We start from the raw sequence: 25,591 nt of genomic DNA on the forward strand, positions 1-25,591 counted from the left end.
TATATTTGAAGCATTGAATCTTGAATTTAATGCATTATATGAATGTTTAAACTTCAATTTTGATGTCATGCACTGGCTAAGCTTGTACAATTTTATGTTTGTGTGTGTGTACTGCCATCCCTCCCTGTTTCCAAAAATGACTTTCCAAACAACCAACCATTAAATGCACCATGCAGTGGCCCTTTCGTCGTTGTATTGGTATTGGCGTGGAACATAATAAATGCTGATTATGCTGATGCTAATGATAAAAATTATTTAAAGTTAAAAGGTCTGTGTTGTTGCTTGAATCTGGCATGGATAAAATTCAAAACAAGTTTGCCAACTAATAAAATTGGAGAAATAATTTCTGATTGAGTTTGACCGATAAAAATTTATATATTTTTGTATTCAACTTTAAATAGCCAGCTCATCATAAAAATAATAAAATATTACTAAATATTTTTAAAATAAAAAATGCTTAAAATCTTTTGATCAACCTAAAGATAAAATCTAAAATATACATTAATACTAATTATTGTAAAACAAATATTTTTAAAATATAGCATATATTCTCTTTGAAAATAAATGGTTATATTATATTAATTAAAATAATGAGCAATCACAAAAGGGAAGAGTAGTCAGCAAGATGACAATTATCCTTATGACAGTAACAATTAAATATCTGAACAAAGTATTTTCTGCTATTTGCCTACATTCTACTAATCTTTTTGTCAGCATAAGAGTTGGCTTCTTCAGAACATGTGAGATCATTGATATCAACTTGCACGAAAATGCATCTAATTTGGTTTCTATAATTTAAGTGAAGACTTCGGAGGTTTGTAAAGGCTTGGACGGTGAAATTCAAATCTTCATAAATGGCAACTTTATTTAAACAAGATTTGGATGCTAATCACATACCAACCTTACATGGCTAAAACGTAAAATATTAATAAAGTGAAAGATAAACTAAATATATTGATATATTTTTTAATTGAAAATTTAGAACTTAAAACTTTAGTTTAAAATGAGGATTTTAAAATTTAACACTATAAGAGTAGGGCGATATGATGATCATGGTGGAGAATAATGCTATCCTGGCTGTAAAATGAGAAACAATTGTTAGAGATGCATTTTCATCAATTGTGGAGTAAATGCACAGATAGTGATGCTCTTTTGGAGGTCACTGGAGTATTGATTTCTAATACTTTATTTGAATGTGATGTCAAAGGCATGGTAACTGAAATAGGCTGGGAGCAGAGCAATGTATGCTTTGTGGTAAATCTTAATCAAAGTAGCATTCCATTTACATGGCGATGACATGGCTTTGTAGAATTTTAACTGGAATTGAATTGCTTGTGTTTAAAACGGGAAACATGCTGGCAAAATCAATGTGTTATTTGTAAAAATAGAGAAAAATACTAATTTTGTCATTTCATGTCAAATATAATGCATATATAAAAAATGAATGTTATACATTCCAAAAATGATATTTATAAAACATTGTGCAGGACTTAAAAAAAATCTATCACGTATCCCCTTCTGATCTCATTCCCTATTTTTTGTCCCCTACCCCGATTCGAGTCTATTTTGGGTCCCCGAGCCTACTTCTTGTCTCCTTGGTGTTAGAGAGATGTTGTCCCTGCCTTGCAATAGAAAAAGTTAAACAACTCATTTTGAGTCTTTCTTCCTATTGGCGCCTTATGAGTGCTAGATGAGGTGCATTCTTAATGCGTGTTTCTTCGTATTTGGTATAATGGCCCCTATGCCATTGATGTCAAATGGGGGAGAGAATTTGTGAAAAAACCTTTCATTTGGTAAGGTACATGCATAAGAAGTTTGAAGATTGTATATGTTGAGGATATTAAAAAAATTGTATTTTGTTGTTCACTTTTTGGATTGATGGATTTCATTGTATGTTGCCATCAATGCCAAAGGGGGAGATTGTTAGGAATATAGGATATTGTTGGCACTTGGGAGTATTGCAGAGATGTTGTATTAATGAAAGTTTTGTCATTGATGTCAACATATATTTTATTGCATTTCAGGTTTCAGTGTCAGATATAATATTGACTCATTTAAGTTTATCTAGGAGTTTTCACCCGTTGTAACAAATGCAACTAATATGCAAAATGAAAATACCAATGAACAAGTGAATATAGTTCCTATGGTGATGTCAAAACTATGCATAATAGATGACTTAGCTTGTATAAATATTAATTCTTATAGTCATCTATGTTAGCTTGCATAAATATTAATTCTTATGATCTATTGCAGCTAACATACACTTACTGTGACTACTGACTAGCTTGTGGTTAATTCTTGTATGTTATCATCCTATTCTACTTGAGAAACTAAATGATACGCTAAGAGAAAAGTTACCATCAACGATTCAAATTCTAATTTTGAACATGAACAAATTGTCCAATGTTACAGCTGGGAAATCTCATGAGTGTTTTATTAGGCCAAGTTAATCTACAGATATAATTGAGTTAAAGCATGAAATAATGAAAAAATAAGTTATATTAATTTCCAAAATTCATGTTAATATTCACAATAATTATAATCAAAGTACAGTTAGTTACAAGAGTCCATTTTCACCTTAAGTGAATGATGCAGGTAAGGGCAATATTTGGATTCAATGGGGAGGATCACATTGGAAAAGTCAGTTTCCCTCCTGTACAAGTAAGCTATCAAATAAGTGCTCTTCCTTGATGTTATCATTATCCAGCAGAAATAAGGAAGATTTTCTGTCAAATATTGATTTCCAGACTTTTATATTTCACTACCATTTTATACTTTCGCTAGTACTCCATGTATGGAGGTTGCTATTTAATTTGTGAATTGATATGTAAGTTTATAACATGAAATTTGATCATATTGCAGGCTGCTCCCTCATTTCCATCTTCATTCCCTCATTTGTTTGGTGACAAAAGTAATCTTAGGTGTTTGATTCCATGTGCAATTGATCAGGTAACTTATTGTCAGGATATTTTGATTATGTTGCTATGAAATTCAGTCATGATTTTTTGCTATCTTATGCCTGTTATTGGTTTGCTACTAGACAAACTAATATGAGGTGGTTTAGGTTGGTCGGATGGAGTTTAGGATGCAAATCATATTTATTTTAACCATGCAAAATAGATAATAGATTTTTTTTTATTACAAGTGCAACCTGTTCTCTTCAATGACTGCTGTGACTATGAGATCATACACATAGTTTATGGCATAGTAGCAAAAAGCTTTTGGGAAAGTAACTTGCAAACTGAAAGTATAAGATTTTTTGAAAAAATGACATAAATGGGAAAATTCAAGAAAAAAATGGATATGAAGAATTTTTTTTAAAAATGCTGAAAAAGACAAAAATTACATGTCTTTGAAATTTAAAAGTATTTTCATAGTATAAAGATATAGAGAATAAAATAGAGAGTTTAGCCCGTGAATTGTCCAAATAAAAAGTTTGTATAAACTAGTAGAATGCACTGTAGCATGTAAGCTTTGCTACTTTCTTTGGTAGGTTATGTATGAAGTTGATAATATTATTGCTAAGTTAACATTTAAACATTCCATTGAGTGATATGCGAGCATGCTTCTAGTCTTGTTGTATGATGTGAATGGATGGTAAAATGCATAACGCTACATTCCAAATTAATATTAATATTAAAAGAATGTTTAATCAAGAGACTGCACTACATAAAAAACTTTGAAAACTTAGTGAGATCTTGAAACAACTACAATAAACATGTTTGCATCCCAGTAGGATAAAAAACTACATTTTATAACTGCAAAAGTTTCAAGTAGGAAACGTCAAACAATATATCACCCAAATAAAAATGTAATCAATTGATAAAAGAGAAACCAATTCTCATAACAGCTAGAGATTATGCATTTTCAAAGATTCTGGGTACAAAACCAAGTCACATTCAAAAGCTTTGATATTAAATCAAACCTTCTAATTTAGTCTAACTATTGACTCATATAAAGTAGAAGTAGAAGATACAAAAAACATATTTAGTATAAATATGCATAAAATCAAATAAGAAAACTAAATTACAATATCCAAGGTTTTGATGTCATAAAGATTGGACATCTTGATGCAAGAGTGGGTTATTATCTCTGTTTAGTGACTAATGGTTATCTATTCTAATCTTCTGTAAATATTAGAAAGTTTCTAATATTTAGTTTTCGGTTTCTAGAATAGAATGTTTCTATTCTTTATGATTGCTTTCTAAAGAAACATTGTTTAGTCTCTTGTATAAATTGATCTCTTGATCACTGTTAATAACAAGCAAATATTTACTAATTACTTTGTAATATGGTATTAGAGCCAATTCTTTGAATTTTTTGAAAAATATTATAATTTCTTGTTCGAAATTATCGAAACAATATTTTTTGAAATTATTTTCTGTGATATCTGCTTTGAGCTAGGGTTTTGTCTGCTACTCACGACCATTATTATGCAACTGTTGTTTATATCCCTACAATTTTTTGTTTTTGCTGCTCATCTCTGGAAAAATCGTGCCATTTTTTTGGGTGCTATTGACTTTGCAAATCATGACATTTTTTTTTGCTCATATCATCATTTTTTTGAGCCTGTATAATCCGTGTGCCATTTTTTCCTTATTGAGGTTTTTTGCAGCCTCCAATTGCCATTGCTGGAGGCGTCTAGGATTTTACAACCTTCTATTGTTCACTCACGCCTCAAATCTGACCCATAAAACACATTTTTTCTGCATTTCAACCACCTTTTTGGGTTTTTTCGCAGCCATGGCGATTTTTGGTCAAAACCCTAATTTTTTTGTATTGGATTGAATTTTTTTACATATTCTTGGTGGGTTTTTCGAGATCTCAGCTAGGTCGTTGTTTGTGTTTTTTGGGTGCTTCAATTTTTTTGGGCCAATAGATCCAGAATTTGACAACATATTTTTTCTAGGTTTTTCGAGCTCCCTTCTGGATACTTTTTCATTTTTTCTGGGTCTTCCCTTTTTTGCCTCAAAGTACGTGCCTTCAAAGATTTTCACACTTTTTCACTGAAAAATGTGCCATGGCATCTCCGACTAATATTCTGTTTGAGGGCAATTCAAAATTCAATGGTCGAAATTATGACACATGGAAGCAACAGATACTAACAATCTTTGAATATCGGAATATTGATCAGATTGTTCTGGGTGTTACAAAGCGTCCAATTGCAGCTGCTACTGATTAGGCTATTTGGGATCTAAATAATTGGGAGGTAGTGACGCTTCTTAAATTATCTATAGTTGATGATCAACTCCCTCAGATTCCATCCGGCAAAATAGTTGTCGAGATGTGGGAGCGTCTCAAGAAACTTTAGACAAAAGCAGAGCCTTCTTTCTCAAGAATACTTTGTTTTCTATTATCATGGATGAACAAAAATCGCTCTAGGAACACTTCTATAGAATTCAGGAAATCCGTGATTAGTTGCTTGCCATTGGACGCAAGATGGAGGAAGAGGACATTGTGGTCATAACCTCAAAAATTTGCCCAAGTCCTACGAGGATTTTATCGAGTCTCTTAACATCACTTCTATTGGTGTTGATCTAAAGTTCACAAATCTTTGCACCCTTATTCTTCAGCAAAATCAATGGAAACAACAATTCGGTAGTAGTTCCAGTTCCCCCTCCACAGAGCAAGCCTTTGTTGCTGAATCCTTTTAGAAGGATTAGTGCAAGTCTCATTCACAACAGTCTTCTCAATAGAGGTCCTCTACTCCAGCTTCAGAAGGCTCCAGGAAAAAGAACATTCAATGTAACTCTTGCCACAAGTATGGGCACATGAAGTTAGAATTTTGGAAGTGCTTAGCTGCCCTATCTAAGCAATCTGGTTTGTAGCCCACAGTGAATAGTGCGGAGCATGCTGAGTAGACATAATCTGCCTTTTACACCTTTTAACAGCTTCATGCTCTGGATAGATTAACCATTAAGGGAGGGTATTACGATAATAGATAGTTTGTATTATTTCTGTTTAGTATCTAATGGTTATCTATTGTAATCTCCTGTAAATATTAGAAAGTTTCTAATATTTAGTTTCTTGTTTCTAGAATAGAATGTTTCTATTCTTTACGATTGTTTCTTAAGGAAACATCGTTCAGTCTCTTGTATAAGTTGATCTCTTGATCATTGTTCATAATAAGCAAATATTTACCAATTACTTTGTAATACATTGAAACATCAACCTGTTGCTTTTATGCAATGAAGAGTTTTCGTATTGTAACTTGAGAGAAGGATAGAATTTAATGAAGACAAAGATGACCTACACGTAAGATTATCGCTCCACTTCTAGTAATGAACCCATGTAAAAAAGTGAATCTATACATTATTGTAGTCATCAAGCGAAGCAATGGTACGATAGAGAGCCTAAATTAATTTCAAGCCATTTAGCCAAGGATATGGATTATTTCTTTACGAAGTTTAGAACTAATTTGCAAGGTTATCGTTGTAGTGAAAGATAGACAATCAAATGTTGTTTGGACCAAATAATCAACCAATCTTCACAATGATGATTTAGTTGTGCAGAAAATCAAGATAAGAAATAGACACAAAATTTAACCATGATATTATGATGAAGCAAACATTAAATATTTAGACATAGTGAGCTAAAATATAACCTCAAAATGTAGATCATTTGCATCTCATAACAGTGCAATACTATCTTCGGATGGAAGCCTCATCAAAATAAAATTGATTGAATGTTTCCTGTCTTGTTAATTTAAATTAAAAGATCCTTTTGATATCCACATTGAAAAGTTAATTTAACATTTGATGTAGATAAAAAGTATACACAATGTATGACAATTGTTTCTGCCAATATGGCAGAATTTACTGCCAAGTATGGCACTTCTGTACCAAATCTAGTTTACAGTATTATCACAGCATTTATACCACTAAATGGAACAGTACACACAAATGGAAAAATATATCTTTATTGATTGTACCAAAGAGTTTACATTACCAATACCAATGATGTCCAGAATTACCATGCCCTTTCCCATTCACTAAGATCCCTACATATAGGGCTCAGGTTGGTTACGAGAGCCAACCGTCGCCATCCTTGATACATGACTTTTCCTAACAACTAGTTAAAGTATTTTATTTTATATAATTACCATCTACAACAATGTATTGATGCAATTGACAGAAATCCTAGCATCTGAATGTACATAGAAGTAAACCAAACAATGTAAACCCAAAACATGAAGAATGAACAGCGAGCAGAGATATAACCCCGGAATGTAGACCATTCACTTGTTATAAATTTAAAATACTTCTAGTTGGATGGAAACCCAACCAAAATAACATAGATTTAACATTTTTTTCCCTTGTTAATCTACATTGAAAGATCCTTGTGATGTACACACTCAAAACTTTATTAACTAAATATTCATCTATTTGTAATATGTATGCACTGGTTGCATTTTGTTTAAGTAATATTGATATGGTCTGAAATTATAGAATATATTTGTAACAGCATTATATCAAAAACTTGCCCGTTTATAGTTGCTTCTTCTATGCATGTTCCAAGGAGCTCTCTTTTATAGTTTTGCACTAAAAATATTGCACAACTGTGCCATCAATAAAATATTTTGCCATTGCATGGGTTTTAAAGATTTCACAAGTTGGTGGGAGATTGATTAAGGTTTTCGATGGTGATTTTTGTGCAATTTAAATACAAAAAAATGTTGAAAATTGCATTAAACGATTTTTAAAAAGGCGGGATGTTTTGGGAAAAATCATTCATTGGAAATATTTGAAAAAAAAAGGGTATATATTTTTGGAGATTTTTGTGTGTCTGGTTTCCGTCTTATATAGATATTAAAGAGTTGAATGGCTTGTCCGTGCATTACTTAAAATTTTGTCTATCCCTTTGCCTCAAAGAGATGTATCTACCTGACGAATTGCATAAAGTAAGTAGCAACAAGCCCTGTGATGACACATCTTTGTTCATTGTATTAGCTAATAGATTGCTATCATTATCTCCAAAACGGTCTGATTCTCAAAGTCTTTGGCTGAATATAAAATAAAAGTAGTGATCTTCTAATAGCTCTAACTTGTAATTGTCCATATCTAACTCTCATACAGCCTGAAGAAGCAGAAATTAAGATATTACTCCTTCCCTTGCACACTAAGCTGATTTCAGAGGCAAAATATTTAACAATATAGCAAGTTATTTGGAAACCTTAGAAATGTAGGTTAAGCTCATTTTAATTTTTAACCAGACCATGGTCTTCCTATGCCACATGACAAATTTTAAGTTGAATAGAATGCATTTGGCAAATGCTACATCATGATACTAAGTATACAACCAGAGTAAGCTAAGTCGATGTTGACATAGAACTCTCCAAAGGCAACTTTTCCTTGAGTTGGTTGAAATAAGGAACCATCACGAATCACGATTGTACAGTTCTCTGGTTGGCAAGCATATGAATAAGGCTGAGGTTTGGTTAGGTTTCTGCCATGGGCATGAAATCCTGGATCATATTACACAGTCTTTGATGTTATGGGTAAGTTTGATAGAATTGATTGTTTAGATGATTTCTAGGTACTTTATAGAACACCTTTACATTAGTGTTTAAGGAGCAAAGCAAAAATATCAGCAAGAATCTTAGACTTGGAAAATCTTCAGTCAGACTTGACAAGAAGTAGATGAACTGTGCTGTGAAAAATACATGAACTATTCAGATTTTTAGTATTTAATATTGTGTCCCGAGATTTCTGGAAATGATGGTCTGTTTTCAGGAGTTTTCAATTTCCAAATTGACAACTAGTTTCCAGATTGCTGAATTTTAGTTTAAGTCAAAGTCATATGACTGCTTTAAGTATCAAAAGACATTTCAGAATCATCCTCATTGTCCTTATTATTATTACTCTGGCTATAAGTGGTTTGACAAGATCCGGTTTATATGCTAGCTTGTTCAGGAGGTCAAGTAAAGGGGTACACACTTTGAACAATACATATGGTAAATGGAAATTAATCCCCATGGTCTTCCACTAGGAGATTTCATAAACCAAATTGGCCTCTGGATATGACCTAAAACAACCTTTAGTTGTTGCTTTATCTCCAAGGGGCCTGTGTCAGTGGTAAAAGTACCACGACTCACTGAAAAGTTAGTTCTTTGAACGAATATTTATAGGCTTCTTTTCAAAATTCTTATTGACATTTGAGTTTTAGTACTAGCCTGCACTGTTGCCAAGGTACTACTTTGAATGTTCAATTTATTCATGGCCCAGAGAAATTATCATGGACAGAGAAGCTACAATTCTGGTTTCTTTTTCTTTCTGTACCTTTGTTTGCAGTATGTTTCCTTTCATGCTATGGTTTTAGATTCGGTCTACTCTATTTATGTTTACATTTTTAGTTATATTCTTATACAGGATCCTTATTTTAGAATGACACGTGATGTTGCTCCACGAATAGGATGTCAAAAGCCTGCTCTAATTGAGTCCTTATTCTTCCCTGCACTTCAGGTTTGTTACAAGTTTATTGCTTTGTTTTTTATGCTCTTATTTCAAGTAATTTGTTTATAAAATTATATGTGTATTTTTAAGATTACAATATAAACTGTAAAAGTTAGTGTTTGTGTGGATGCCGTGGAACATGGTTTCACTTCACTCTCACCAAGCAAACAATGTGCCAGTGTCATAATTCTGGCAAACAGCATGTATATATGGTTTCTTAGACCAAAAATCAACAATATTTTTGCAAACAACTAAGGGTTGAGGACATCTGCTATATTTAAAGAATTTGTCATGGGGGAAGGTAAACTGTTATCAATACCTATTGGACACTAGAGCAATTTTAATTTTAATTGAAAAATTTTGATTCGTCAATTTGAGGAAAAATTTCATTGCTATATTAATGTGGAGGAAACTGATGCATAACAAACAGATTCGCACTCAATTAAGGGCATCATTGTACGAACAAAGATACTTCAAAATAGAATCAATCTGATCATACCTTAAAGTTCTTTAATCCATGGCTAATACAAGAGAATTTTATAATGTGCTCCCATCCCTCATTCAATCAAATAGTGGTAATGCATCCTATTAGTATTTAGTATTTAGAACCAAATCTGATCTCCATTAAATACACAGGATGGAATTAGAAAATAGCACATGAAAAAAATACTAAAGAAATTGCAATACACTTGAAGGCCAGATGCCAAAGGTTCTGGCTGGAGTCTTAGCAATTGTTAGTAATATAACATAGGTCATTCAATACATGCAGATATATCTGGCCGTGCATGTGCTAGTGATAATTTCTTTACACATCTTTTGATCGTTATTAGTTTAATATTAGAGTGATTATTGATGATTTCTACCTTTAATGTTGAAAGGATTATTGTGCGATATCATACTAGGAATGGAAAACATTACCCTTCTTTTGATTTTCTATATAAAACAGTGATTGTATTATCTCAGATCAGGTCACAAAACATACGATTCAATTGGAATTACATACACATTCAAGCTAGAAATTTTTTATTATCCTTAAAATTTTCTGGATACTTTTTCTACAAATAAGCTTTTTGTTGATAATAATGATTATAAGACATCAATATGTTTGGTAAATCAAGGTGTTGTTATTTTTGAATTCTAATGCGAGGTAGAAGTTCAGTTTTAATTTTTTTACATGTTTGTCTTCAAGTCATATAGGAGGCAAAGAGTCATGTCTACATGGGAGAAATCACTTCTTCATAAATAATATGATTTGTTGATAACAAATTGCACATTGTTAATAATTTGAAATGTTGGTTAGTGATCAACATACAATATAATAGTTATCAACATACAGATCTAAATGAAAGAAACAAGTTCTGTACTAGTTTAAGCAATCAATTAGATGTTTGAAGGAGAGCGATGTAAGAACATGTGTGAATACATTTCTGGGACAGCAGGGGAAAGCTAGCTTTTAATTGGCAGGAGATAGTAGGGTACGGAAATTTAAAAAAGAAAGCTAAAAAGTTAATGAAATATTGATAATCCTCATTATAAGGTGTTCACTATATTTTGTATATAACCGTATGACATAACATTATATTTGAATTAAGATTTCACACGAGAGCTGATATACAATTTCAGAAAATTTCATTGTCGTCATTGTCAATGTGCATATGTAACAAGTATAAATTGTATAACAAAAGGTTGGAAGGCTACAACTACAAAATGACGGAAAATGTAGGAATAAAAACAGAACTCAGATCACTTGCTTCCATGTTTGATCTTTGCTTGCATCAAAATTAGAGTTTGAACTTGGGCCACTCCATATAGAGGGACTGACTCATCCTATGGTACCCTAACCAATGTTGGAAGATTGGTTGGAAGCATGAATGCTGATGATATGATGATATGTTACATTCATGACTGAGTTTGTCATTGATGTCAACATAGCATGTTTGATGTCTTCTGTGGTATTTGATAGTAGAATAGCGGAAAGATTAATTTGGTACAGACGACTAGTTGACCATGATAACCACCCGAGGTTATGGGAGATACTTTCGAGTATCTGGTATATGCAGTTATGTCGGAAGTAGAAAGGATAAGTCTACAAGAAGTTATGTAAGTTATGGTGATGTTTGTTCTGAGATAGAGTTTACAGAAGCATGTTTTGGTAAACTTGTTATATCTCTTAGCAGAGTTGATATCTTGAGGATTGAGGTTGAGGACATGAAGAAGACATGTTGAGGATGATGTGGCTAAGCTTGCTTGTCATAATATTGCGTGTATGGAAAGTTATTCAAGTTGCAAGGTAGAAGATTAAGGTTATCGCTAAGTGTAACGTGGTCTTAGTGTGGTCCTATAATAATTAATTGAGAAGGTCTAACAGCCGACTCGGGAATTGTTTTATGGACTCGGTATAAAGGAAGGACATTTTCCTTTATCATGGTATGTGGATAAGTGTGATGATATGATTGAATGATTGATGAAAAGCAGCAGGGAGTGTAGAATGCGAAGTTGAGCAGAGCAGTGCGGAAGTGAAGGAAACTTCATTGCTGAGGTTTTGTTGAGTGATCCAAGGTTTGATATTTGGATCTGAGGTTCGTGACCTGGTCTACAAGGTCTGACAGTGATTGGTCTGGTTGACAGGACAGAGGAAAGAAGAAGATAACAATAAATTACTTGTTTGAGCAGTGAGCTCTTCTTGTAGTTGAAATTGTATGTTTGGGCAGTGGGCTCTTCTTGCATACATTATACCACAACTCCTAACAGGTTGGCACAACTCCTAACAGGGTTGGAATCTCCTAATAGGGATTCAAAGTTTCCTAACAGGGACTCATTGTACTAAATGTTGTAACAGACTCCTAACAGGGTCTATCCTCTAACAAGGAATATTTATATTAGTACATCATCTTGTGGGCATCATTCCCATTGGGGATTTCCCTCTGATCAAGGGTTTCCCTAGTCAACATATCTGGTGTAATTGTCTATGTGCATCTTTGTATGGTTGCTGTTTACCTTGGTTGAATGGTTAAGTTTGTTTAAAGAAGATAAATGTTTTAATTGTTGGATCACTGATTCACCCCCCCTCTCAGTTATCTTGGTGGACTATTGTTTCTAACAACAAATTCCACCCATGTCTTCTCAGCAATTTGTGTGGCATCTTTAGAATAAATGTCCCAATGTATGGCTAAGGTTTGATAGATTTAGTGAAGTTATATGCAGACCAATGCCTCTCTGTAGCAATGAAATTGACAACCTATGGTATGAGGTGAATGACAATCATTCTCAACTCTATTGCATCTTTAGCATGTCATGCACACCATTAAAGAGGGTTGATTTGAGTTAATGTACCCTATCTATCCTAGCCTTTTGTTTGCTAAGTGTTGGACCTCGAAGGTTTGCAAATGGAATCCACTACCATCAAGGTTTGGATGCCTCCTCAGTGTTCTTTGGTTGGGAAGAATAAGAATAATGTCAATTGTTGACGTATGTGGTCCACTAGTGTCAAAGTCTATGAAGGTTTTGTTTGGATGTCTTTGAGTGCATTTTTTTAGGAGCTAGAGCATAGGATTCCATTGAAGGTGGGTGTTGTAACCTCCTATAGAAGTTGACTCACTTAGCAAGATTGATCTTGATGGTCTTGTGCATGGTTTACATACTCGGACTTGACTCAGATTCCGTTGACCAAAATTTATTTGACCTAGTTAAAACTTGTGAACTTAGAAAAAAATGTATGAAAGACTATAGCTGAAAGAGAAATGCAGTGAAGAATCTCATTATTCTTAGCATTAATCTCACTATGATTTAGTTGACAATGGCACATCTTGTCTTGAGGGTAGAATAAGGATTTTTGCAGTAACATTTAGGTGTGTGAAGGACAAACATGTGGCTGAATTGAACAAAAGGGTAGAGGATTCTTGAGGCAAGGTCTAAGGAGGATAAAAATATGATTTCTAGATAATTTCAGGTCGATCTTCTCAAAAAGGAAGGGCATTTATTAGTTAGAGAATAAATATTTAGGGCTTTACTACAATTATGAGGGCATAGAGGAGTTCGAACCAGATCCTAGTGACTTTGACAGTTAGATTTGCCTGATACTTGTGAGTTCTACATTTAAACTCGTTGAAAGATTCTTTTTGAAAAATTGCATGTTATTATTGCAAAGACTTAATCACATGAATTTCTTGGGAGTATTGGAGAACTTCAATGAGTATCCCAAGTTCGCAAATATGATCTTGTGGAATGCGTATCGTTGCATGAAGTGCTCTGGCATTTCTAGCAAGTTATCTCTTGATATGTGTTTTCTCCACAGGATATATTTCTCTCTCTACCCAAAAGTTAGAAAGGGTGTCAAGTTCTATTGATAATACACCTAGATTCAAATATAGGCTTACAGAGATGATGTTTAACACAGTTATGTTTAGGAAGATTAATATTTTTCACAAACTATGAAGCTAAAGTAGTATCATTTTTGGGAGCTTTTACACAGGTGTTTTGCTCAAGCTGGCAAAAACTTGTTGAAATTTGACAACCGGATCAAAGGATGTACAATTAAGACCAGTTCTGTAGGCATATTGAGAAACATATGGAATTAATGTATATTTGGTGATTGTGTTCTGATATTGGACACATGCCTTGAGTTTGGCTTGAGCATGTTGAAGGTAATTTTTAAACATAAGCGAAAACTGTATTGTCATCAATTCAGATATGTACATTACTACATTGATTGTTTTTGTTTTATATATTTTTCCCATTCCAAATGTCAAACTCTGCCGTACCCATATGAATACTTTTGTATTGCATTGAGTTTCAAATCAAAGACATTATCCTAAGTGGCTGTAGACTTGTAAGTGCAAATTGTTGTATATTTACCTTTTCTAATCTTTGTAGGATTGTGAGTTCTAAGTCATTCATCATGTTGGAGTAGAGTTCTTGAAAGAGAAGTTTGTTTAAAAGCTAGATCTCAAAGGGTGCACCATGTTAAGTAGATGTGATTTCCAGAAATTAAGTTGTGCATTATCAAGGTGTGAGTATGGGTCTTAGGGATGCACTTGATTATGCAGGAAATGTTGTTCAAGCCAAAATTAAAAATAGCATCATAGGTGTGCACCTAGAATAAAGCACACACCTAACTAAAGGATGTTTGGCTTTTTGAAATATGCTGTATAGATGTGCACTGAGGGAGGTAAGCACACTTTAGAATGAAGAGAGTTTCACATCAATGTGTTTGTGTGCATGTCTCGATTCAAGTGCATGCCTAAAAGAAGAAATAAGTTCAAAATTAAAAGAGAACACAAAGAGACAGACCCAAAGCTGACCTCGCTTCCTCCATAGGTGCTCCAAGTATGTGGAAAGACACACTTTTTGGAATGGCGGATACCATGAAGATCTGGAAAATTTCTAAGGCCATTTATGTAAAACTTGATATTTTAATAATAAACAATGGAGACAAAGTCTCCTTAAATGGAAAAGTATAAAATGGTGTTTCTAAATGAAATAATTGCTGACTGAATATGAAATAGAAACTAATAAAACTGAACTCACTACAGATGACCATTAGAAAGATTATATTAGTATTCTAATACCCTCTCTTAATGGTCATCATACTAACTACCCTACAGGTAGGTCTTTTGGCCATGGATGCATAGAAGGCTGCCCTCTCCTCATTAGAATACTTTGAAATAATTTTTGAGGATAAAATTGAATTAATCGAGCACGCATTTTGAAGAAAAAAATCAATCAAAACCCAAGACAAAATCTGAGACACAAATCATAAGATGAAGTTTTGTTTCTCGGGAAAAACAGTAAAACCCTTTGACAAAATGATTTTGAGGCAAACAATTGCACAAAATCCACTAACTTTTTATGGACGAAAATTATAAAACCCTCCTAAATTTTTTGTAAGGATTGTTTTTGAAAACCCACAATATTAGTTTTGAGGACAAAATTATTGAAACGAACCCACTAATTAGAAAACCCATCATCAAAGAAAACCCACCACCATCATCAGAAAATAGGTTGTAATTGTGACAAACAAGAGAACATGGCACAAAAATCTTCATGTAGCAAAACACCAAATTTTGCGTGGTAAAATACCCAAGAAAATGGCCAAACTTCATCACAAGATATAAAAAAAAACCACTTTGTGCAGAAAACATCACATGCAAGAAACATGCAACTCACAAGAAGCACATACAAGTTCCACCGTGAGGGACTTAGCCTAGATCCACTATGATACCATGTAATAAAACTTGATTGTTTGATATTAAATAATGGAGGCGAAATTCTTTTGATTAGAAAAGTAAAAAGCGATGTTTCTAAAAACAATTGTTAACGGAATATGAAAATAGAAACCAACTAATGAAATTAAATTCACCAAAGATGACCATTACAAACATTACATTATTATGTTAATAATTTGTAGGTGTGTGCTAGTGGTCTAGGCATGCACCTCATTTAAGCACTTGAGGGAGAAATAATGATTGATAGCTAGTGTTTAGGTGTGCATGAGGGAAGCTTAGGTGTGTGTTTGGTCAAAGGAAGATAGAAGGTTTTTGGCAGATTTCTGAAAGTGCAACATAGGCATTCCCCTGGATGACAAAACATACTTGATTGCAGATTTGATAATCTATATGTCAATATACAAGCATGTATGAAGTATATGCACATGCACCTATGTAAAAGAAAAATTCAAAGTAAAAGTAATCATATATAGAGGCACACATGGGAATATACAAACAAGCATGTCTTAAAAGAATGAATGACTGATTTTGACCTTAGATTTGGCCAACTTAATCATAAAATTTCTGGTAGATCTTGTATATTAAGAAGAGGCACCCATTTTGACAATTTGGCCCTCTTCAAATATGGTCTATAAAATATTTTATAACTTAAATGGAGATAGATATGAGATACAAATTCCCTCAGGAATAAAAGGACAACTATAAAAAAAATAAAGCAGAAATCTCTTTTTGATAAGAGGGTGGCGCCTGATTGTGGAAGGTAATTTATTCATTTAATGGAAGCCTTTTGATTTTTTTCCCTTCTGCACAACAAGGAGCAGAATTCCAGTCTCCACAGCAGGAGTAATAACAGTTAACAACAGCAGATTTCCATTCTTCTACACAAACTACACGTACAAAGTTAATATTAGACATTTTTGTTTTTCGAGGTTTGTGACAGCTGGATCCACGTTATGTGCAGGATTTGACTGGGCTGTAAACCTTTTGATATTAGTAAAACAAGCTGGCTCGGTGTGCACATGAGCAGGTACGAGCTGGCTTCGTTGATTGCTCCTCTGTTGTCTGATGTCCAATGTTGCAAACAGATTTCTACTACATGAGCGGGATGCAACCCAGATGTCGAATCGATGATGTTGCAATTGGCGAGGTCTGTTGTCTGAACTATTGAAGGGTTGATGAGTTGATCTCTGAGCAGCGAATGCACAACACAGGGTCAGATGAGTTGAACTTGAAGAATATTGACAAGGAAGGGCGGAATGGTCAATGCTTATTGGCAGACTTAGATGCTCGACTCATTGAGGAATGTCAATGGCATATCGAATGTCGGATTTTCTTAGGAGGGTCGTCCCCAATGACTACACTGGGCCTAGCTGAGCTGGGCTTGGACTTCAACTCAGAGGACTACAACAAATGACATATAGGATCTCATGTTGGGAGATCATAACAGAGTTGAGTTGGAGTGACTGTTGAGTAGGTGCTGTGCGTTGAGGATTGGAGATGAGATGCCTTGTTCCCTTGACCTGAGTTGGAGTGGAGTGCAGAGAGCTCGGTAGACACTAAGGAGCTCGGCTGGTGGGGCTCGTGTGAGCTCGAACGATGACAAATAGTGCAAGGGGTTGTGGGTCCTTTCACCCAGATTTTGAAACTTTTTTATTTTAATATGAATGCTCTCCAATGTTAATGTAAATTGCATTAGCTCCTTGATTGCCAGTCAAAAATGTTGTATTACAGGTTTGCTTGGGGCAGCGACTGGGATGTGGTTGCCTGGTCTCTGACCTGTACAGATATATGTGGCCTACACTGATAATATAATGACAAATTGAGAGGGATGTCCCGTATTTTTTGCAAGAAAATAATATTCAGAAATAAAAAATGCAGATCTGAATTTTTTTTTAAACTTTTCAAAAAGAATTTCCAAAACTCGATACTAACTTTGCAGATCGGACCTTAGGGTTCTGACTTGCGATATTTTTTTGCCTCAAATATGACTTTTGCTTGATATAGGCAAATTATAGTTTAAAATTCACTGGAATGGCTACCAAGATGCGCAATGGTGAGGTCCGATCTTGCTCAAGACACTCCCACAAGATACTAATCCCGGATCTGAATCATGGACCTTGAAAAGTTGAAGCAAGAAACTCTCCAATAGCTATGCAATAAAACCTTCTATGACTCTAGTGCCATGTAATAATTTGTCCATAGAAAAGAATTAAAATGCCAAGACCTAGAAGCTCAATTAATAGTGCAAATAAGAGAGAAAATAATATGATCGAACGATTGATTCAATATTGATGAAATGATAATGGATGCCCAGATCAATATATTCATGATGTGTACAATGTAGATGTGCCTGAATATATAGGCAATGCATGCTTATTAGAAGATAAGCATGTGATAACTTATTTACACTAGGTGTAATCACATGTCCACCAAAGGTGGATCACCCTCCATTGTACAACAAAGTATGTGCGACGATAAGAGGATGATAATGTGATAAAAGAAATAGGTAGATCTCACATGCAAAGAGGTATGAGATGACAACAAACTCCACCTCAAGTGGAACTAATATGAAAATACATTATCCTAAGTAAACTTAAGTGAAGTGTAATTAAGAACATTTAATTACAACAACGCAAAAAAACAATTCTCTGCACCAATTTGAAGAAAATCCTTTAGGATATTGCTTATTTTCATTTATGGTCTTAATCTTATCAATCACCGAGTTTGTATCATATACCCTTCCCAAGCATGACTTACACATGTGAGTTAAATGAATTATTCTCATGATGGGCTCAATGAAACTAAGAAGATATTCGACAGAACCCATCAAGTGTTATTTTGGAGGCAAATTGGGTCTTAGCAACTTATATTTAAAAAAAGATAAAGCAAATAAGAGAACATCTTATATTAAAATAATCAAGTTAGTAAAGTGAAGAATGAAGTTGTATTGTTTCATTTACCTTCAACAGCTCTAGTTTGGAGAACAATCTCACTATGACCTGCATAATGTGGTTGGTGATAAGCATTTGGTTTGCTTGGCCTTAATATACACTTGTTTGATCTAATCAATTTTACTGTTCATATTTTGAAGGATAAGTTTGAGAGAGTGGATAATGTAAGATGTCCAGAAAAATTTGCAAAATATGCCTCAACCAACGAACTACCACTCTAAAATCTTTTGTGTTTTTATTGATGATTTGGACGACACTATTAGACCCCAGTTCCCAAATTGCCTGTAAGAAGATGCAAATGGCAAATTATGCATCCTCCCCTTGCTGTTCACAATCCACGACTTCCAAAAACATGCCTCTTTTAGGGCACATTGCAATAACATTTGTCAAGGGCTGATATTTGGTATGCTTCTGTCATTATAAGCATGGACATCTCTGTCTCAATCCACGAGTCATAGACTTTAATGATTCTTACTACAATTCTTACCTCCTTCGTTAGCAAGGCATCACACACCTTCTCAAAACCCAAGTCATTTCAAGATGAATGCATTGGAGGCAAGTCAGATCTTAGCAACTTATATGAAAATAAGAAAAGAAAAGACAAAGAAAAAAAGAAAAACGTATTTATATTAAAAAAAAAATTTACTAAACTGAAACATGGAAGTTGTACTGTTTCATTTACCTTCAACAGCTCTAGTTTGGAGAATGATCTCAATATGACCTACAACATGTGGGTGATAAACATATGGATTCACTTGTCCTTAATATACATTAGTTTGATCAAATCAATTTGGCTGTTCTTATTTTGAAGAATAAGTTTGAGAGTGGATTGTGAAAGGTGTCCAAAAAATGTTCAAATAATGTGCCTCAACCAGAAAACTAGCTGCTTTACAATTTTATCCGTTGTCTATTATGATTTGAACGACACTAGTGGGCCCAAATTTCTAAATGTCCTATATGGAGACGCTAGCAATAAATTGTGCATCCTCCACTTGTCTTTGACAATCTACGACTTCCAAAGACGCACCTCTATTAGTGGACATTGCAATAACATTTATCAAGGGCTGGTATTTGGCATCCATCCATCCATCATAAGAATATACATCTCTGTCTTGATCCATGAATAATGGACTTTAATGGACTTATCTCTGTCAACAAGGTATTTCACACCTTCTCATAACCCAAGTCATTTCAAGAATTTTGGAGCCTTACTAATCTTTCTTACCATCTCTTATTGATATGGTAACCAAATAACATGAAAGGAATATCAATTGCATAGACACATAGATTGTAAAGTATTTACCACTAGAAATGTCTTTTTCAATGACCTCCTTGTTCTCTTATGTGTAATGGTCTCTTCATGTGTGGCCAAAAATGGGTGGCTCTTTATAGCAATTTAAGGATTTAAGAGATGGGCAAATAGGGGACCTCCTTGATCAAGACCCTTTCTTTGCTGAAGGATGACTTGTTCAAAGGGCTATTCTTTTGTTTGCTTGCTTTTTCTCTTTAAAATATTGCAACACTCTTGTTGTTGTCACAGGCGCTTTCTTCTTACTTGAAAAATATTTGATTTCCATGTTAGGAATACCACATAAATGGGTTTTCATTTGACTTTATGAGTTTGTATATTTGACATCACACAAACTACATATACAAACATGTCCTTTGTCTTTTGGAAGCTTTTCTATAATGTTAGCATACTTCCACAAGCGTGAATTTGGGTTATTTTAGAAGTTGGGTTGTCTCATAGAGCTAGAATTGGTCGCCATTGTAAATGCTATGACAACAAGTTTGGAAAACAGTGAGAACATATATGATGTCACCTAACTCTTTTAATTTTGGAAAAATGTAACACAAAAGAAAAGAGTTCGATTGTAAAATGAAAAAATCTAACCTCCAATCCAAAAATCTTCCTCCACATTTGCTTGGTAGAAAATAGGCTATTGTGCACACATAGGAATAACAATCCAACCTCTTCAAAACCTTTAGTGATCATCATTAGCATCAGATACGTAATGACAAGCAAGAATGCAAGTTTAGCAAGTGCATTTGGTTTGTGTGTTTTGTATTCAAACTAGGCAATTGTGTTTGTTTTTGTGTTGAGTTATTTTTTATGTTGACCATTAAATATAACTTTATAGCTTTAATTCCCTTTGTTAATGGTCATTCTACAAACTACACCTAGATGCCCCCTAAAATTTACAAACTTATTTGGGCTTAGAGACATTGGTTAGAATGTTTGCAGTTTGTTCCTTAGGTTGAGCATACAACACCACAAATCCATTTTCAACAAGCACTTGTATGAAGTGACAATGGTGTTGTAAATGCTTTGTCTGCTCATGGAGGATTGGATTCTTGGAAAGCTTTAGCACCCCTTGGTTGTCATAGTACATGGGCAAAGGCCTTGCTTGAGACATTTTTAGGTGAGAAAGCATCCTTCGAAACTAAACTACATTACATGTTGTTTTATTGCCCGATACTCAACTTCTACTGAGGAAAGAGCTACTGCCTGCTGCTTCTTACTGGTCCATGTGACTGCACCCATACCAAGACTAAAGATGTAACATCCACTTTTTCGAGGTCTTAACTAACAACTAGTCATATCAAAGAATACAGTGAATATTTCATATTCATAGGAAGATTGTTATAACAAATATGTTCACATGAATGAGATTAATGGTCACAATCAGTTAAACGGAAATTTTATAACTTACAATTGAAAACACCATCAATGAATTTAACAAGGAATTTAAAATCTACATACTGTAGAATTCAAAATTGAAATCCATCTAGGGATGCTTCTGCAAAACCCAAGTTAGTCCATATATACCGCTTAGGAACAAATAGCTATACCACTATCAAAATGATAAATACCATCAAATACTACTATATCATTTAGGACATCAAATACCACTGTATCAATTAGGGCATCAGATACCACTCTATCAATTAGGGCATCAGATATCACTGTATCATCCCTTCTCTTTCCATTGCTAACTATGGCAATAACATACAGTTAGAAGATATGCTGATATTCATCATTTGACATAAATGAAAAAATGAAATAACAATCATTGAGATAAACCTATCTCTTGCATATAGATATATTTCATGTTTAGTTGGAAGATCAACTGATCTAACTGGTTAACAATTACATTGACGAGAAAAGTTACTTTTATTAAAGGAACTAACTGAATTGATGATATAAATCAACCCATCATATCTTCTACTTGTATAAACATCATAAAAGTAAAATACCTGTTACCAACAAACGTTTGAATGCATAACTTATCTTTGTCTGGTGTATGTCCTAACATCTTGTGGAGAGGGGAAACATTATCAGAGCTTAACCTCCCAACTGCGGACCCTTAAAATATCTCCACATAATCTCATTCGAGAAAGGCCCTCCCTACCCGGAATAGACATGGAACACCTTGTCCAGCCACTGAGCATCCTGGTACTTAATTCCACCACTTGACTTGACAACAGGGTACATACTGGACAAACATGAGCTGACTTGGAAGTTCTTAGAGTTTAATTATATAATTATCATGTTTGATAGTTTTGATTTGTGTTCGATCATTCTACTAAGCATGGAATTCTTCCACTAGCAGTACATCGCTGGCACTCAACTGATGCAAAAATGATAAATCAATTCTGGCATTAACCCATTCTTGTGAATCAGAATTCGCACTTGATTAATCAAAGATATTTCACAAACGTGTAATAAGAAAGAACTGTTCATTATGAGAGACACATATTGTGCATTTCGACTCATTTCTGATGCTAATTAGTTTGCATTTGATCTTGAAGAAAAACAAAAGAAGGTTGACAAACATGAGCCGAGTACCTATACTTCACTTGTAACATTGATACATATTTGATAGAGGAACAATGGCATGTTTAAATCTATCATGATAAATATTGGCATCGATTTCCAATAAGAAAAAATAAGGTAAATGATATCAACTTAACCTGATCGATAATCAGTGAGACTCAGGAAGTCTTGACTGAGCGGCTCAAGTTGTCTGAACTGTAGAAGACATGCTAGAAATTTGATGCGGAGAAACCCATGAGATAAATGAAACTCGATCTTTTCATCTAACAAAGAAAGCCGAGAGGAAAAGAAAAAACTGAATGTTGTCCTTGGCAATGTGAGAAGTTTTATAAATTGAGCCGTGGCCCATGGTGGCAGTTTTAAAACGAGATCTTCGATTTCTTGAGTTCACTGATTTTTAAAAAGAAAGGGGCGCCAAATGTACTCGACGTCTCTCATAGAGATTTATAAGTTTGAAAAATATTAAAGAGCTCCTTTGAAAAGTTTATTAAAACAAATATCTCTATATATATAATTTTCAAAATGATGTCATCACGCTATCATTATGTCCAAGGTCGTACCTATTAAAATACGTATATCTATATATGTGCATAATTTGGAGAATTGTGATTTATTTTAACCTCATATTCTCTTAATATATATATGCATGTATATATTTATACATATGTGACTAGAGACGAACTAGAGATTTAATATCATGGTGGCATCATACATTTATATACATATATACATATGTGTATGTGTATATATATATGTATATATATAATGATGAAGAAAAATGGAGATGCCATCATAGAACAACAAAGGTAATGGTTCTGAACATGAATTTTGATAATGATAGCTATATATTTTTTTATATGTTTCACCAAGTAGCTCATGGTATTGCCCAACGTACACTCTTGCTTGCCTATTCATTTACCCTTAGCCATGGCGATTCAAGATTCATACCTATTTGCCTTGTAATGGTGGTGCCCTTGTGTCCAATTCTTTTTTGACAATGCTTCCACCCCTTTGACGTGCTCCCGACAAGGAAATTCTCCACAATTAAATCATATTACCATAACAAGTTATTAATCATAAACAATCATAACAGCTAACCGCCTTTTCAATTCCCATGAATTCATGATAATAACCAACTTTCCAAAATAGCATTAAAATATCATCATAATGGTTAACTAGCATGCCAACTTCATATGAGATTATATGGATTGACCATCTTACCATTTCACATGATTGTAACTAATTTTACCTGTCAACAGACTTCACATGATATCTCAACAGTTATATGAACATTTCAAATGGAGCCAAAATTTGGGATGTAACAAAAGATATGCTCAGAATTAGACTTTATTTTATTAGTAGAACCTTCAGATTTGAGTTTGTAAAACCAATTAAATGAGGATTTTTGCTTCAGCTGTACAGAACACTGAAGTCAGGTGTCTCATTCACATATTTTTGTATTCACTTCACTGCAACTCAATTTTCTGCTCTATGGGCAGTCATGGATGACATATGTAGGTCACAACATAATTTAGATCATGTCTAGTGGCTCTAAGATATATGAGGCTGCCAACTAGTTGCTTGAAAGTTGACTCATTTGTTATTGGCGAGTCTGATTTGGGTGATAGTTTCAGCCCTTTCTTCATAGGTGTAGATGAGACTCTGTAGTCTTGCATCCAGAGCTTGTCTAGCAAACTCTTGGAATACTTTAACTGAGATGAAAATGCTAGCACTCCTATACCAAACCTTTACATCGACAATAATGCAGTAGACCTAAATCTGTCATTTCAAATGTTAAACACAAATTCAGTCATCCACATAGATATCACTTCTAGTGCACATAGATATCACTTCTGGTGATTCAGTCATATCAATTGTCTCACTACCAGCAATGATGATATCATCCACATAGATGACAAGAAGAATGATATCATTTCCTTTGTTCCTTGACATAGAAGTTGGGATCTGTTATGTTTCTGTATGTTCCAATTGAGGATTAAGGGACGAGTTTGTAAAATTTAGGAGGTAGCTTGGTATAGTTAGTTGAATGACGATTGAGGGAGGCCTGACGAGATTAAAGTAATATTGTTATATTTAGTTTATAAAGGTCATTTAAGTTGTTAAGGAGAGAAAGACTTGTTATAAAGAGATTAGAAACAATATTTCTAATATAGGAACAATTGATAACTCAAAGTTCAAACCATATAAGAAATTTACTCTAACTAAAGTGGTTGATATGAACATCAAATATAACATTATCACTTTAAGAGACAAGTAAATATAGGAGGCTAACACAGGAATACAAAGACTTTATTTTGGCACCTAGTCTTGCCTGTGCTCTCCATGGGTCCTTCCAATTGCCCCTAGATTTTTCTAGGTACGCTCTACAACACGCCTAAGCGTATTGTGGTATGAATGGCCTTCTTAGAAATGATAGGGCATCCATCTCAAAACTTGGACTAGGTCCATACCAGACCTAGCATCGGAACATTTTTTGAGCGAACTAGTAACTTTGTTCTAAATTGCATGCTATATAAATGAATTGCCAAATCCTAATATCTGCCCTTGATGCTTCAATTGCACGTGTCCTTGCTTCTTGAAACTTTGTTTTTAAAGGCATTGAAATGTTCTTGGAATTCCTTGTTATTGACAAGTGCTTGAAATGTTTGTTGATATATTTCCTCGTGATGTATTCAAATCTGTTCATTTAGTCTGTCTATTGATTTCCTAGCTTATCCTTGCCTCATTACTATTAGTGACATTGTATTTGTACTCCAAAATACAGTAATATGTTGGAATGCCTTTCACCAAACTGTAGTATGTTAATGTTTCCAATCCTATTTTAAAAGAATAAAATAACAAAATAACACTTCCTTTCAGATTCATAAGAAGGACAGTTATAACAACCACAGTATCATTTACACATGAAATATAGTTTCATTTCAATTTATATATTCAAGTATAATGAATAACAGATTTAACCGATTCTTAATCCAATGAACATGAACTAACTTAACTATAATAATCATCTACAATACATAAATTAGAATGTGGAAAATATAAAAGTAAAATACCCGAAATGTAGTTATCTTGCATGCAGATCTTATCCTTGAGTTGTGCAAGCCT

At 33.9% G+C, this 25,591-nt stretch overlaps 1 protein-coding gene across 2 annotated transcripts in view; it reads left to right on the plus strand.

The window, feature by feature from the left end:
• Positions 1-25,591, plus strand: part of LOC149566492 (Nucleotidylyl transferase superfamily protein) — a 143,978-nt gene that overhangs the window by 60,863 nt on the left and 57,524 nt on the right. For both annotated transcript variants that reach the window (XM_089819810.1, XM_089819811.1), the window contains 3 exons: positions 2,596-2,661; positions 2,863-2,949; positions 9,369-9,461. In XM_089819810.1, the coding sequence (XP_089675936.1) occupies positions 2,596-2,661; positions 2,863-2,949; positions 9,369-9,461 (246 nt within the window). The remainder of the gene's footprint in view (positions 1-2,595; positions 2,662-2,862; positions 2,950-9,368; positions 9,462-25,591) is intronic.

The sequence above is a fragment of the Cupressus sempervirens genome, chromosome 3 (genome assembly GCF_028749045.1).
Source record: "Cupressus sempervirens isolate cs-2001-9-10 chromosome 3, ASM2874904v1, whole genome shotgun sequence".
Taxonomy (NCBI): Eukaryota; Viridiplantae; Streptophyta; class Pinopsida; order Cupressales; family Cupressaceae; genus Cupressus; species Cupressus sempervirens.